Source organism: Malania oleifera, chromosome 9 (assembly GCF_029873635.1).
Source record: "Malania oleifera isolate guangnan ecotype guangnan chromosome 9, ASM2987363v1, whole genome shotgun sequence".
NCBI lineage: Eukaryota > Viridiplantae > Streptophyta > Magnoliopsida > Santalales > Ximeniaceae > Malania > Malania oleifera.
Genome location: NC_080425.1, coordinates 91,948,287 through 91,961,310, shown reverse-complemented (window position 1 = coordinate 91,961,310; position 13,024 = coordinate 91,948,287). Strand labels below are relative to the sequence as shown.

The 13,024-nt window shown below is 35.7% G+C and overlaps 1 protein-coding gene across 1 annotated transcript in view; it reads left to right on the top strand.

Moving 5' to 3' along the window:
* The window catches only part of LOC131163914 (flowering time control protein FY), a 47,290-nt gene that overhangs the window by 19,260 nt on the left and 15,006 nt on the right, over window positions 1-13,024 (top strand). Inside the window, exons 13-14 of the mRNA XM_058120738.1 lie at window positions 1,061-1,139; window positions 10,703-10,792. Coding sequence (XP_057976721.1) covers window positions 1,061-1,139; window positions 10,703-10,792 — 169 coding nt within the window. The remainder of the gene's footprint in view (window positions 1-1,060; window positions 1,140-10,702; window positions 10,793-13,024) is intronic.

Here is a 13,024-nt window from a genome sequence, read left to right as displayed (position 1 = left end):
CACTTTTTTTAGCATCTCATCACTCAAGAACATTCCTCTCATGTACTTTCGAATCTTTAATCTCTTTATCACGCATGGTCACATTATCAATGAACCTACAATTGGAATCCAGCTGCTATAGACACTAATTATGGCTTTTCTGACTCCGCCAAAAGGAAAAAAAAAAACTGATCTATTATCAAGTCTATTTTAAGATTCCACCCACTTCCTGCCCCTCTCACACTGTGACATAATCTTATCAGCAACTTGCTTCGATTCCCAGCCACCATTTTGAAAAAGATCCATCTTCAGAGCCTTGCAAACTTGCATGTTGCCTTGCCACATGTTGGATTGGAATCTTACTGCTGCTCAAAGAGCCTAGAGTGATCCCTCTCTGTTGCCACTCTGGAGGTGGTCTTAACTATTGGGCCTGACTATTTGAAGTGGGCCGATTATTGGATTCTCCTTTCAAGAAAAGAGAGATGTGGAGGATATTTTATAAATAACAACTCCCCACCCTCTTGAAGTAGCACTTCACGGGAATTGATCCTTGGCCTTGTGTCCTGGTGTGCACCTAGTCCAATATGTTTTTCTTTCCCTTTGCCTCTTGCTGAGGCCCATATGGACAGGCCTTGGCACTTTTAACTTTTTAGGTGGACTTGGGCTGAGTGGTCAGGCCTGGGTGGGCTTGGGCAAAGCCAATTCCACTTAATATCATTTCTTAGGAGCGGCCCAAATTCAGTGCAGCTCGGCCTATGCTCAAGTATAGTTGTGGATTAAATGCTCCAATTGTATTTTTTTTTTCCTTTTTTTTAAGGGTATGGGGGAGGGAGATAAGAACTCCAGTTGTGATGTTCCTTCATTATACTTTATTTATTTGGTTTTGTCACCAAATGAGATAAATGCTGTATTGTATGCATGCTGGAAATTCCAGTTCGTCTTTATATATTTGCAGTTGACCAAATACAAATATCACTTTCATGTTATATAAATGCTAATATTTCATACATCAATGCCTCCTGTGGCGTGATTTGTGTGAAGATGGTGCTTATGTCACATGTGTTGTTTTTCTTTTTGCTAGCATTGGCTTGGCATCCATTTCATGAAGAATATTTTGTGAGTGGAAGTTTTGATGGGTCTATTTTCCACTGGCTTGTTGGGTAATCCACTATTCCTTATTCAGAGCACCTTTTCTATTGATTGCACTATATCTTTTTCCCTTGTCTGTCGTTTTCATTTCTCCAATTTATTTTATTTTATTTTATTTTATGGGTTTTCATGTACTACTCCCTGTAGTTTGTTGGTGATCACTTTGCAAAGAGAATAATCATTGGCACAATTGATTAGAGATAATGTAGTATGAAATTCAAATTGGATTGAAGTTGATTTCTTTCTTTTTAAACATATAGTTTACATTCTTGCAGTGTTTGGGACTTCAGATTCTTAATTGGATTTTATGTGCTAACATTAATGAGTATCTATAATCTAGTCCTTGGATTTGAAGCAAATATAAAGGTGCTCTTTAATGTTGTTAGGAATGACACCTGCCAATGTGTTGCCTAGTGGTTGAGGCCAAGTCCCATATTGTTTGGTGGGATAGCTGGTTCTAGGTCTGGTCTTTTTTGGTGGTATGGCTTAGGATTATTGCTGGCATAGTGGTTAAGCGTATGAGTCAATCTGTTGAGTCAGAGCCTGAAGTCACACTGTCCATGGTAAGGTCCTAGAGGGCCTAATAGACGTCTAGGTCCTCTAGGTGTTGCTGTATTGGGCACTAATGGAGAGGGCCTCTTGTTGAAGAATTGGGTAAATTGGAAGATCTATTCACAATGATAGGTATCTCCCTCAATTTATAATATATGCCAAGTACATAACAATAACCATATACCCTTACTAACCCTCACACTAACTCATGCTTACTACAGCAATAACACTGCAGTAATACTAAATAATTGCAGCAACTAGTAATACTTCCCCTCAAGCTCAATCATATGCTTCTAGCATGTTACAAATAGATTAACCCAAGCACCCCCTAAGGCTTTAGTGAATATATCAACAAGTTGAGTCATTGTAATGAGCTTCTCCACAAGTTTCTCTTGAACAAGTGACAATCAACTTCAATGTATTTTGTCGATTGTAGGCAATAGGAATAGCAACTTGATTGTCACACATCAACTCTATCGGCCGAGAATGTGGAAAAACCAAGTTCATCTTGAAGTGTTCTTTAGCCAAATAATGTCATATATAGTGTGGGTCATGGCTTCATACTTTGATGCATGGCTCAATTGGGCCACCACAATTTGTTTCTTATCCAAGATACCAAGTTGCCACCAATAAAAATGCAATACCCAATTATGGATATTCTATTTGGAAGGTGACCCAGCATGTATCTATGTATCCTCGAACATAAATGTTACCCATGATCTTGATATAAGAGCCCTCTCCTAGGTGCACCTTGTGAGGTATCTTAAGATACAAATGACTGCATCCTAGTGAATCGTTCTTGGAGAATCAAGAAACTATCTCCCTACACTTGTTATGAAAAATATATTGGGTCGAGTGATCTATTGTGCACTGCTGAAGACTCAACTCAAGTGCTACAACATTGAAGTGACCAAACCATGCTTTGGGAGGCTGCCTGAGGCAATAAAAGATTTCTTGAGTCAGCACAATAATTATGACACCCCTTGAGCAACAAACCCATGTGGTTGCTCCATATAAACCTCCTTTTGAAGGTCACCATGTAAGAAGACATTCTTCACATCCAACTGATGCAGAGGCCAATGGTACACAGTGGCTACAAAAATGAACAATCAAACGTAGACAAGTTTGGTTGTTGGGGAGAATGTGTTGGGAGGGAGTAATTTAAACAATACCTTTCTATCCCTTAGCAACAAGGTGGGCCTCTAAGCGAGCCATGGAACCATCTAGATTGACTTTCATGGTATACACCCAGGAACAACCAACCACAAACTTATTAGGAGGAGAAGTTACCAGTTTTCAAGTATCATTATCTTGTAACACACGCATCTCCTCATTCATTGCTGTCCACCACCTTGATTGGGATAAGACTTTAGAAACAAATTTTGAAAGAGCAACAAAAGACAACAATAAAATAATAGTTTAAGGGTGATGAGAAATCACAGCAAACAAATTGAATAATGGATGCTAAGTACAAGTGACCTTTTTGAACAATAATAGGAAGGTCAACATTTTGGGAAATAGGAACATTGGATGAGGGATTAGGGGGCGTAGAAGTAGAATCCGGAGAACATTCTCCTCCTTTGAGTCATTGTTGTGTGTGCACTTGCAATATGATATGAGCGACAAGAAGGACTCAGACTAGATAATACACAAGGATCTGAAAAAGATAATAGATTAAGATCTAAAAGGCTAGGCAGAGGAAGGGACTCATCAAGACTAATAGGACTCAAGGAAGTAGAGTTGCATGGTGTAGACTCAATGTAAATTAGGGATATGACATCGATATTCCTTTTGAGTACAAGGGTAACCTAGTAAAATACACTTGATAGCACGAGAATCCAACTTATCCAGTCCTATAATTAACTGATCGACAAAGGATACACGACCAAATATACAACGAGGAGGTGAGAGCAAAGGAATCTTTGGAAAGATAATTGAATATGGGATTTTACCCCCAAGGACAAGGGTTGACATTTTATCAATGAATGAGCAAGTAGTGTGCATGGCACCGCTCAACAAATTCTTGGAGACATTCATTTGATACGATAGATACAAGTGATTTCGAGAATTTTTTGACTTTTCAATTCCATTTGGTTGTCAAGTATGGGCACAAGGTTGACTAAGGGGTCATGTCAAAGTTAGTCAAATAGGTGAATTGGGTACAAAGTACTCCTTAGCATTATTAGTACAAAGTATCTTGACTCATATGTCAAATTGAGTCCTTATTTGAGAATAGAAGGCACAAAAGATATTAAACTACTTAGATCAATCTTTCATTAAATACAACCAAGTCATCTTTATAACCCCAATTTTGGCGTGACGCGACTAGGACTCCAAATATAGGAATGGACTAACATGAAAGGGTTGAACACATGTTTATTGGTTCGGAAGCAAAGGGGAGACAATGATGGTTTCGCAATTGACAACAATCGCTTTCGAACATGGTCTTGATAGCGACTGCAACCATTACATCGCTATGAATTGTTTTTAGGTCACTACTAAATTGCTGGGAAGTGAATTCACAGTTGTAGCAGCCATTATGGACAGTGGGACAACTATCGTTATGTAACAGTTGTTACAGATAGCTATGGTCGTTACGTAACCGCTACACATAGTTGTCAAATTGAGATTTGAAATTCCAATTTTGGGAATTGTGAATCAAGAATCGAATCGAATCGTACGATTCAGTACAAAGTTCCATAATCAATTCTAAATAACATGCATATATTGATGTATAAACAAGAAGCAAATTCATACAATACATTTACACTTAGACGATAAAGAAAATCACATTTCATGTGTATGCTTTCCCTTGACAATTAAAAAGTAAGGGAATGAGTCAAGAAATATTTATTAAAAAAATGACCATTATGCTGTTTAAGCGAAGGAATTGAGAAGAAATAATTAAAAAACTGAACTTTTGGTGTTTATCAACAACAAGAAGAAGCTGTAGGTCCCACTAAGTGGGGTCAGCTACATGAATCCTTTTCCGCCAATTTACCCAATCGAGAGCGTTTTTCTCTATTAGATTAAGGGCTATTAAATCCTTATTTCCCCTTTTCATGCCAGAAACAATAACTAACTCCTCACAGGTGCTTTGGTGTTTATCAACAATTGAAAAAACATTTCATGGATATTCTTTCTTGATTAAAAAGAAAAAAATAGTTGGCTTTTAAAAAGGATAATAATTGAACAAAATACTAAAAAAAACAGCTTTTGAATCTTACCTACTTATATGTAACACCTTAACCGATGTGTGTTCTGCCCCTTATTCTCAATGGCAGAGCACTATACTCCAAGTGTGAAGAATGGTTTTGTGAGAGCAATATGAGACCTAAAGTTTTCTCCTTTTTTTAGCACAAAAAAATGACATAGACGAGTAATGGAAGCTAATCATGGTGGAAAAAAAAGCAATTAAACAAAGATAGGTTTTAGATCAACTGGGCTTGTTAGGATACAACAGGCCTAGAGTCGTGTGAATCGATAGATTTGGATTGATTCACTAGATTCACAAGGTGAATTGATAGATTCAGCAACGATTCAGTTGTTTTTAGATTCACTAGTAAGATTGGAATCGATTTGGTGGGGAATTGATATGAATCGAATTGTGAATCGTAAGATTCTAAACAACTATGCCGCTACAACACTTATGGTAATACGTGTACACACACACACATATACTTCTCTTTTTTATTTTTTCCTTTTCATAAATCATTCTTGATAAGCTATGTAAAGTTGGGGGGGGGGGGGGGGATTATAATGAGGATGATAATGATGTGAAAATTATTTATTTCTATTAATATTCACAAGAGATGCATTAATTAACAATTTGATATGAACACTATTTTGCTAAAAAAAGAAACATTTATTTTGATAATATTAATAATGTAATGTTTCCTTTTTTTGTTTTCCAACTTCAACTTTATTTTCTTACTAGTTATTATTGTGTTCAACTTGTTAAATTTTTTATTTAATAATAAATTTATGATTATATATTATAATTTGAAGGTTAGGTTATAGTTATAGAATATAAATTGTTGGTTTAAATTTATTAGATTTGTATTACTTTAATGAATAAAATAATAGAACTTGTCTAATTTATGGTATTATTTGTATGTCTTATGTGCCTAATAGATTAGTGGTATGTACAATCATTTTTTTTTTATATTAATTTTATCACACCGATGATTAATGAGAAAGGGAACTAGGTATATATATATATCTGTAATATAATTTTTATATCAATAATTGTTTAGAACAAATGTAAAATTTATTGCCCCAACTAAATAATGCTAGTAAGTTGAACTAAAGGATCCAAAATACACTTAAACTCACTTTAAGAAGCTTTAAGAGCTTAACTCATGCAAGTAAATCAATATCCATAAGATTGTGTGTGTTTGGAAAAAAAAAAAAAAATCATGGTTGTTACACCTGCTTCCAATTATGTAACTTCTGCTACTACTGCTTCCTGCTACACTCGTTAATGTTGCGTTACGCTACGCTACGCACTACCTTTATTTTAAACCATGTATTCAATATTAAACACATAACTCAAAGTAGGAACTAGTTGTTTTAACTTGTCTGAGGAAGGATGGCTGAGGTGACAATGGATTTGAAGTGGTGTAGGCACAAAACGGCAGGAGGAGTGAGCAATTCAAAGTAGTAAACCCCACCAACTTCACATCTGGGGCCAATCTCCTCCTTGTCTTCAGGTCCTAAATAACAACAAAATCAAGAATGTACCAAACAACTTAGCAACTCTGTAATCTTACTAAATAGGAGTGTGCAAAATGGAAGAGAGATTGTGAGAGTAGGATTCATGGATCTTATCCCATTAATTGTAGTAATGGACCCACCAGCGAGGGTAACTTGAGGTAGATTTTTAGAGTACTGGAGAGCATTAAAGTAGTTGGGTAAATGCATTGTATTTTGTCATAGCAGAATCAAAAACCCTAGGACTAGCAGGAGAGATACCGGATGACATGCAGGCTGTAGGATTACTTTTTTGAGTGAATGATGCAATGTGATGAGATGCTCGTAGGATGCCTGCAAGAACCTTGAGTACTCCTCTGAGATAGTTGACTACCTTGCTCACCAATGGTGAATGAGTGACTGATGAGGTAAGCATACTTTTTGGACTTGTGGACTCCATCCCAAGACACATATTGCCTCAACTATGGGTGCAAACCAGAAGCTCACAAGGAATAATATACTTTTAGTGTTTGTGGTATCCATCCAACACTCATAAATGGGACCAACAGTGAACAGGCTGGATCAACCATGAAAAAGGTGAACAACTGAAATGACCTTGAACAAATCACAACCAAACTAGCATAACCCTGCCACAGCCCCAAGAAACTCTCACACAACCATTAGCAAAGTGCCATGGGTGCATGATTGAAACGGTTGGATCGTTGAACAAAAATACATGATAAATGACTTGATATTATGGATTATGGAAGTATTTAAGGCACTTGTAAGGAAATGGGAGCAATGGTTGGATCAACCACGAAGAAGGTGAACGATTGTAATGACCTTGAACAAATCACAAGCAAACTAGCATAACCCTGCCACAGCCCCAAGAAACTAACACACAACCCTAATGGTACAAAACAACCATTAACAAAGTGCCATGAGTGGATGATTGAAACGGTTGGATCTTTGAACAAAGTACGTGACAAACAACTTGATACTATGGAGTATGGAAGTATTTAAGCCACTTGTAAGGAAATGGGAGCGAAAAAAGAAAAATAGTGCTCAAAAACCTCTTGCTCTCTGACCCATGGCAGTGGAGGTGCCTGCTCCTGGCTGACATTTGGGGCACGTGGGACCTTTTCCGGCTATGAAATTTCACAGATGATAGATTGGCAGGTTCTGTGGCTAAATCTGGGGTTGATTTTGAAACAGCATTGACATTCAAGAATTTTCCGGCACTTTCTGTGTTCTTTGGCAGTAGCTGGCTACTTCTCAGGCCTACATTGGTGCTGGCAATTCTCCTATGATGGTAGAGATGCAGTGGATTTAGGGTTTAGGTTTCAGTTTGACAGTGGCTGTTTCAATTAGGGTTTAGGTCTTAGGATTATGCTCTGATACCATGTTGAAGAATTGGGTAAATTGGAAGTACCTAATTACAATGATAGATCTCTCCCTCTATATGTAATATATGCCAAGTTCATAACAATGACCATACTATCATTGCTATCTCTTGCATTATTCATGCTTACCAGCGCAGCATTAACACAGCAGCAACACTAAATAGCTACAGTAACTAGTAGCAGCTCTTATGGATGCTATGCCTTTGGGAGGGGGGTGGGGGTCAAAGATTCATTGCCCTTTGTATGCTTTATTATCGATATGGGATAAAGACTCACCCAGCAAGTCATGGATATTCGGTCCAATTAAGAAATCCTAAATATAAAATAAAGTTACAAAAAATGTAACCTTTGAACGGCAATGGCAGTAAATAAGGAACAGAGGGATTTTGTCTTAATGGTCCTTTATCCTAATAGGAAATTGCCCGTAAGAGGAACAGGGACAATAAAATATTAATCTGACAAAGGAGAGCTGATTTTCTTCTTGCATTGTCCTTTATTATTATCTTTTCAAAATCATTTCAAAAAGCTGGTTTACTAGTAAGCACTCCTTTGGTTTTAACTCAAAACGAAAAAATGAAATAGGAAAAAGTTACGTGAAATGTGTGATTTGTGCAAATAAAGTGCAGCGTCACTGATATGCAAGAACTTATTATAAAATGTTCTGGAGACAAAAAAAAACATATACACAATAAGGAAATCTGTGAAATATTTATTGAAGTCATGGAGATTTGACAAGTTTGGATCTACTTATTGGAGTTAAGAAGATTTGAGAATGATTTACAAAAAAGGAAGAGCATATAAATCATAAACTAGGATGCATGTATTTGACTTGGAGTTAAAAAGATCTGAGAATGATTCACTGGAAAATGAAGATATAGATTGTGGACTTTAAGTAACAATTTTGAGAAGTTTTCAGTATTTGGTTCTATTTTGCTTTTGCAAGTGATGGTGCACAATAAAAAGAAGAAAGGAGAGAGGAGAAAAAAATTGAGATAAGTTGGCTCTTATTGAAGTTCCACAATATGACAGAATTGAGCGAGACTTCTGTTTTTTTATTTTTTATTTTTAAGCAAGGAACATGGCTCAAAGTTTTCGTTGTTTAAACTTTCAGCTGGAATGTATCATAATTGAAAGGGGATTGGTAGAAGTGTGAAACCAGAGTTCAATTTAGCTAGTTGATGTACAACTTGGCTTTGTTGAGCATAATATCCTTGTTCAACTTAGTGAAACCTTAATATTGTAATAAACTGCCTATCATTTTTTCTCATTTGTTTCTCATTTTCTCCATTAAAGCTATTAAAATTGACCACCATAGTTATCCTTGGTAAAAGAACTTAGATTGCTCAAGAAGTATAACTTGTTTGGGATTTTGGATACTTCTAAAGAATGAATTTGTTAGGCCTGAGTGCTTTCTTTTTGGTGGAATTTTTTTTCCTTTTTTTTAGCTTCGAATGTATAGGTCTTTCTGATTTGGGTCGTATTGAGCGTGCTTGCATTTTGTTCACTTAGGCTTATAACTTCTCATTTTTATTTCGATGTCTATAATTTATGAAGAATTTATATAACACTAAAATGTGATCAAATTGTCCTCAATCTAAGACGCATGTGGTTGTTGTTCTTGGGTCATGGGATTCTCCTTTTTTTTTCTCATATAAAAATTTGATTTGGACTTTTTCTTCTATTTTTATTTTTTTTTTTGAACTTTTTGAAATAAGAAATTGGCTACAATTGAAAGGGTCTTCTTACCAATAAAATTTCCATTTATCCGCAAACATTAACGCCCCAAGGATCAATGCATCAATTGCCCAATTCTAATATTGGGAGTCGTAATTTGATTAAGAATTCTTATGGTATCCGTTTTTACGGTTCGATTTATCAGATTATTCTTTAGGGATTTTCTGTGGTCAAAGATCTGCCTGTGACGAGATCAGCACAGTTTAATAAATGATCCACTATATAATTTTGTTCATCCACTATTTTTGTCACTTCCACCTCACCTTGTTTAAACGATGGTGATGAGGATACGAGGAAAAAAAGATGAATATGATATTAGATAGCCTGATTATGATAAAGCAAGAAAGATAGAGAGAGCAACAAATAAGCTTGTACATGCTAGAATGTGGTTATCAGCTTGTCAATTTAATTTTACGGTTGTTTTTGTCTAAATCTATCAAATCATGACTAAAATTAATGCTTTACATTATCTGAGATAATTCATTTTTGTTTTGTAAAATTAGGCCTTTTTGAGAGGATTTCTTTTCCTCTGCCCCTTATACATTCTCCTCCCCTGTTAATGAATTTCTTTTTCTTTCCCCCCCAAAAAAAATTGAGCCTCATGTATTGCAGCATTCCGCCTTAATTGAATTGTATCTCTAATATTGGGATTTGTGGTGCAATCTGATATACATATAATATCTTGATTTAACTGTGTTGCATTATGTATCATTCGATAGCCTAAGAAATTCTTTTCCTTTGATTTAAATATACTTTCAAATGGAGGAATTCTGAAGATATTTAGAACGAGATAGATATTGGCAATTTGACGTCCCGATATCTGCTTATCTTTCAAGAGTATATTTGTGCTTATGCTCATATTATGAATTAAACAGATTGATTTTTTTTTTCCCTAGAAAATGTAGGTCCAGGCATGAGATTTAGTCATTTATTGTGAAAGATTTAGTTACTTGAATACATCTGCAAGATCATTTGCTTATTTCTGCCGAAGATTCTAACTAAAATCTTTTTCTTTTGGGTACAACAAAATCTGTAATTTAAAAATAGTTTAAATCTTCATAGATCCCAACTGAGTTACAATTTTCCATACTCTATTTTATGTTGAATGTGGTTGTTCTTGCTGCAAGTTTGGAGTATTTCACATAGACTTTTTGTTTTTCTAGTGACAACTGAGAAAATATTCTGATGCACAGGCACGAAACTCCTCAGGTTGAAATTCCCAATGCGCATGATAACAGTGTGTGGGACCTTGCATGGCATCCTATTGGATATATTCTTTGCAGGTTAACTCATTCTTGTCATTTATGTATACTGCATTTTCTTTTCATTTTACATTTAGAAGCATTTCAGTTGAAATATTTGAATTTTAACTCATGTTTTAAACTTGTGGTTATTCCTTTTCTATAAGTGATTGGTTTCTGCGTATGTCATTTTATTGACATGAACTACTGGAGTCTTTAACTTTTCCTTTTTCTTTAGAACTGTGAATGGATTCTCATTGTTACCAAGATTTTAAGGTGTTTTCGTATTTAATGTGCTGATTTATGTAGTCAATTTTAACAGAAAATTGAGTGGCTGGACTGAACTACACTACTGCTTTCTTCATTGAATGAATTCAAAAACTGTTCATAGAATATTATTAGTAAGAATTTGAAGAAAAAACAAATGATGAGAGATCTTTCTAAAATCTAGATAAAGAAGAACACTAGGAGCATGATACAATTTCAACTTGAATGCTGCATCCTGCGTGATAGATGGACATCAATTGATCACGTGTTTTAGGAATTCTAAAGCTAGTTTTTTAGGCTTGTGCTCTGAGACTGCCTGATGTAGTTTAGTTTGGTTTCTATAGCTATTTTTTTTTTTTTTTTGTGATTTAAATTTAAAGCTAGCATTGCGACACGCATTCAGTTTTGGGAAGACATTTGTGTCAGTGATTCTGTTTTTTGCACTTCTTTTTCTCATTTCCATAGGCTGTCCTCATTGTATGATACTATTTCTTCATTCTTTGTTTCAAATGGAGATGAAGTCTATTGGGATTTTCATTTTCATAGGTCACTTAATGATAGGGAGGTATTGGAGCTCCCCTCCTTGTTATGTTCGTTGGAGAAGAGTTGTCCTTCCTCCAGGACGGTCTATTGGTCGTAGGCTCTAGATTCTTGGGGAGTACTATCGCTGATCCCTTTTTTGAGCATTTGAATCTACAAACATGTATTTCCCATTTCTCTATACTATTTGAAAGGCCAAAGTTCCCTCTAAATTAAGGCTTTCCTTTTGTTAGTTATTTTTAACAGAGTTAACACTAACAATCTGTTACAAAATAGGATGCCTTTTAAGGCTTTATCTCTGTGTATTTGTTCTTTATGTTTTGAGAGTTTAGAATCTGTCTCTCATTTGTTCCTTCAGTATTCCTTTTTGTGGAGCATGTGGGATAATTCATTTGGACTATTTGCGTCTTTGGAGTCGGTGTAGGATCTATTGGCCATCTAATTTTCAGGCTTTGGGAGGAGTAGAGATGGTCCGGCATTGTGGAGGCATGGGCTTCTTGCTGTTTTTTTTGGGGATTGGATTAGGGCAAAATGCACATATATTCATGGGAAATAAGATGTCTTGTCTACGCCTTAGGATAGGATCCAGCATTTGGCCTCTTTGTAGGCTTTTGCAGCTGGTTCTTTCAGAGCATTGTCTTTTTTCAGACTGATTGGAGGGCAGTGCTGCTCTGATAATTCTTTTTTTTGTTCCTGTATATTATAAGGAGGATCTCTTATGCACCGTTTTGTACTTTCTCTTCTCTTTATTGAAGTTTCTTCTTTTTTCCTATAAAAAAATGTATGGATCATGCCATTGTTGCAGTGAACTAGTGATTTTTTTTTTAAGTGTCTTTTGAATTTCTTTACTGGATTAGGTTGTTTATTTTTACAAGTGCATGTATAGGGTTTGTGCACAACAACTCCCAGCTGCAGCATACTCAGCCTTAGCTGTGGATAAGGCTACGGAGTTTTGTTTCTTAGAAAAGCAAGATACTAGGGATTGTCCTAGAAAGTGACAAGTCCCGCTAGTACTTTTTCTATCTATCTTACACCTTGCGTAGGTGGCATCCGAATAGCTAATCATTTCAAATCCGGTGTCCTTAGGATACCAAAGACCTAAGTCCATTGTTCCTATTAAGTATCTTATAATTCTTTTAATAGCTATTTGATGTGATTCTTTAGGTGCTGATTGAAAACATGCACACATGCAAATGCTAAACATTATATCGGACCTACTTGCCGATAGATATAGTAAACTTCCGATCATACCTTTATAGTATTTCATATCTATCGGTTTCCCTTTTTCATCTTTGTCGAGGCTTATTGAAGTACTCATGGGTGTCCCAATGGGTTACTACTTTCCATATTGAATTTCTTAAGCATGTCTTTTATATATTTGGATTGACTTATGAAGGTTCCCTTTTTAGCTTGTTTAATTTGTAATCTTAGGAAGTAGTTCAACTCACCCATCATGCTCATTTCAAA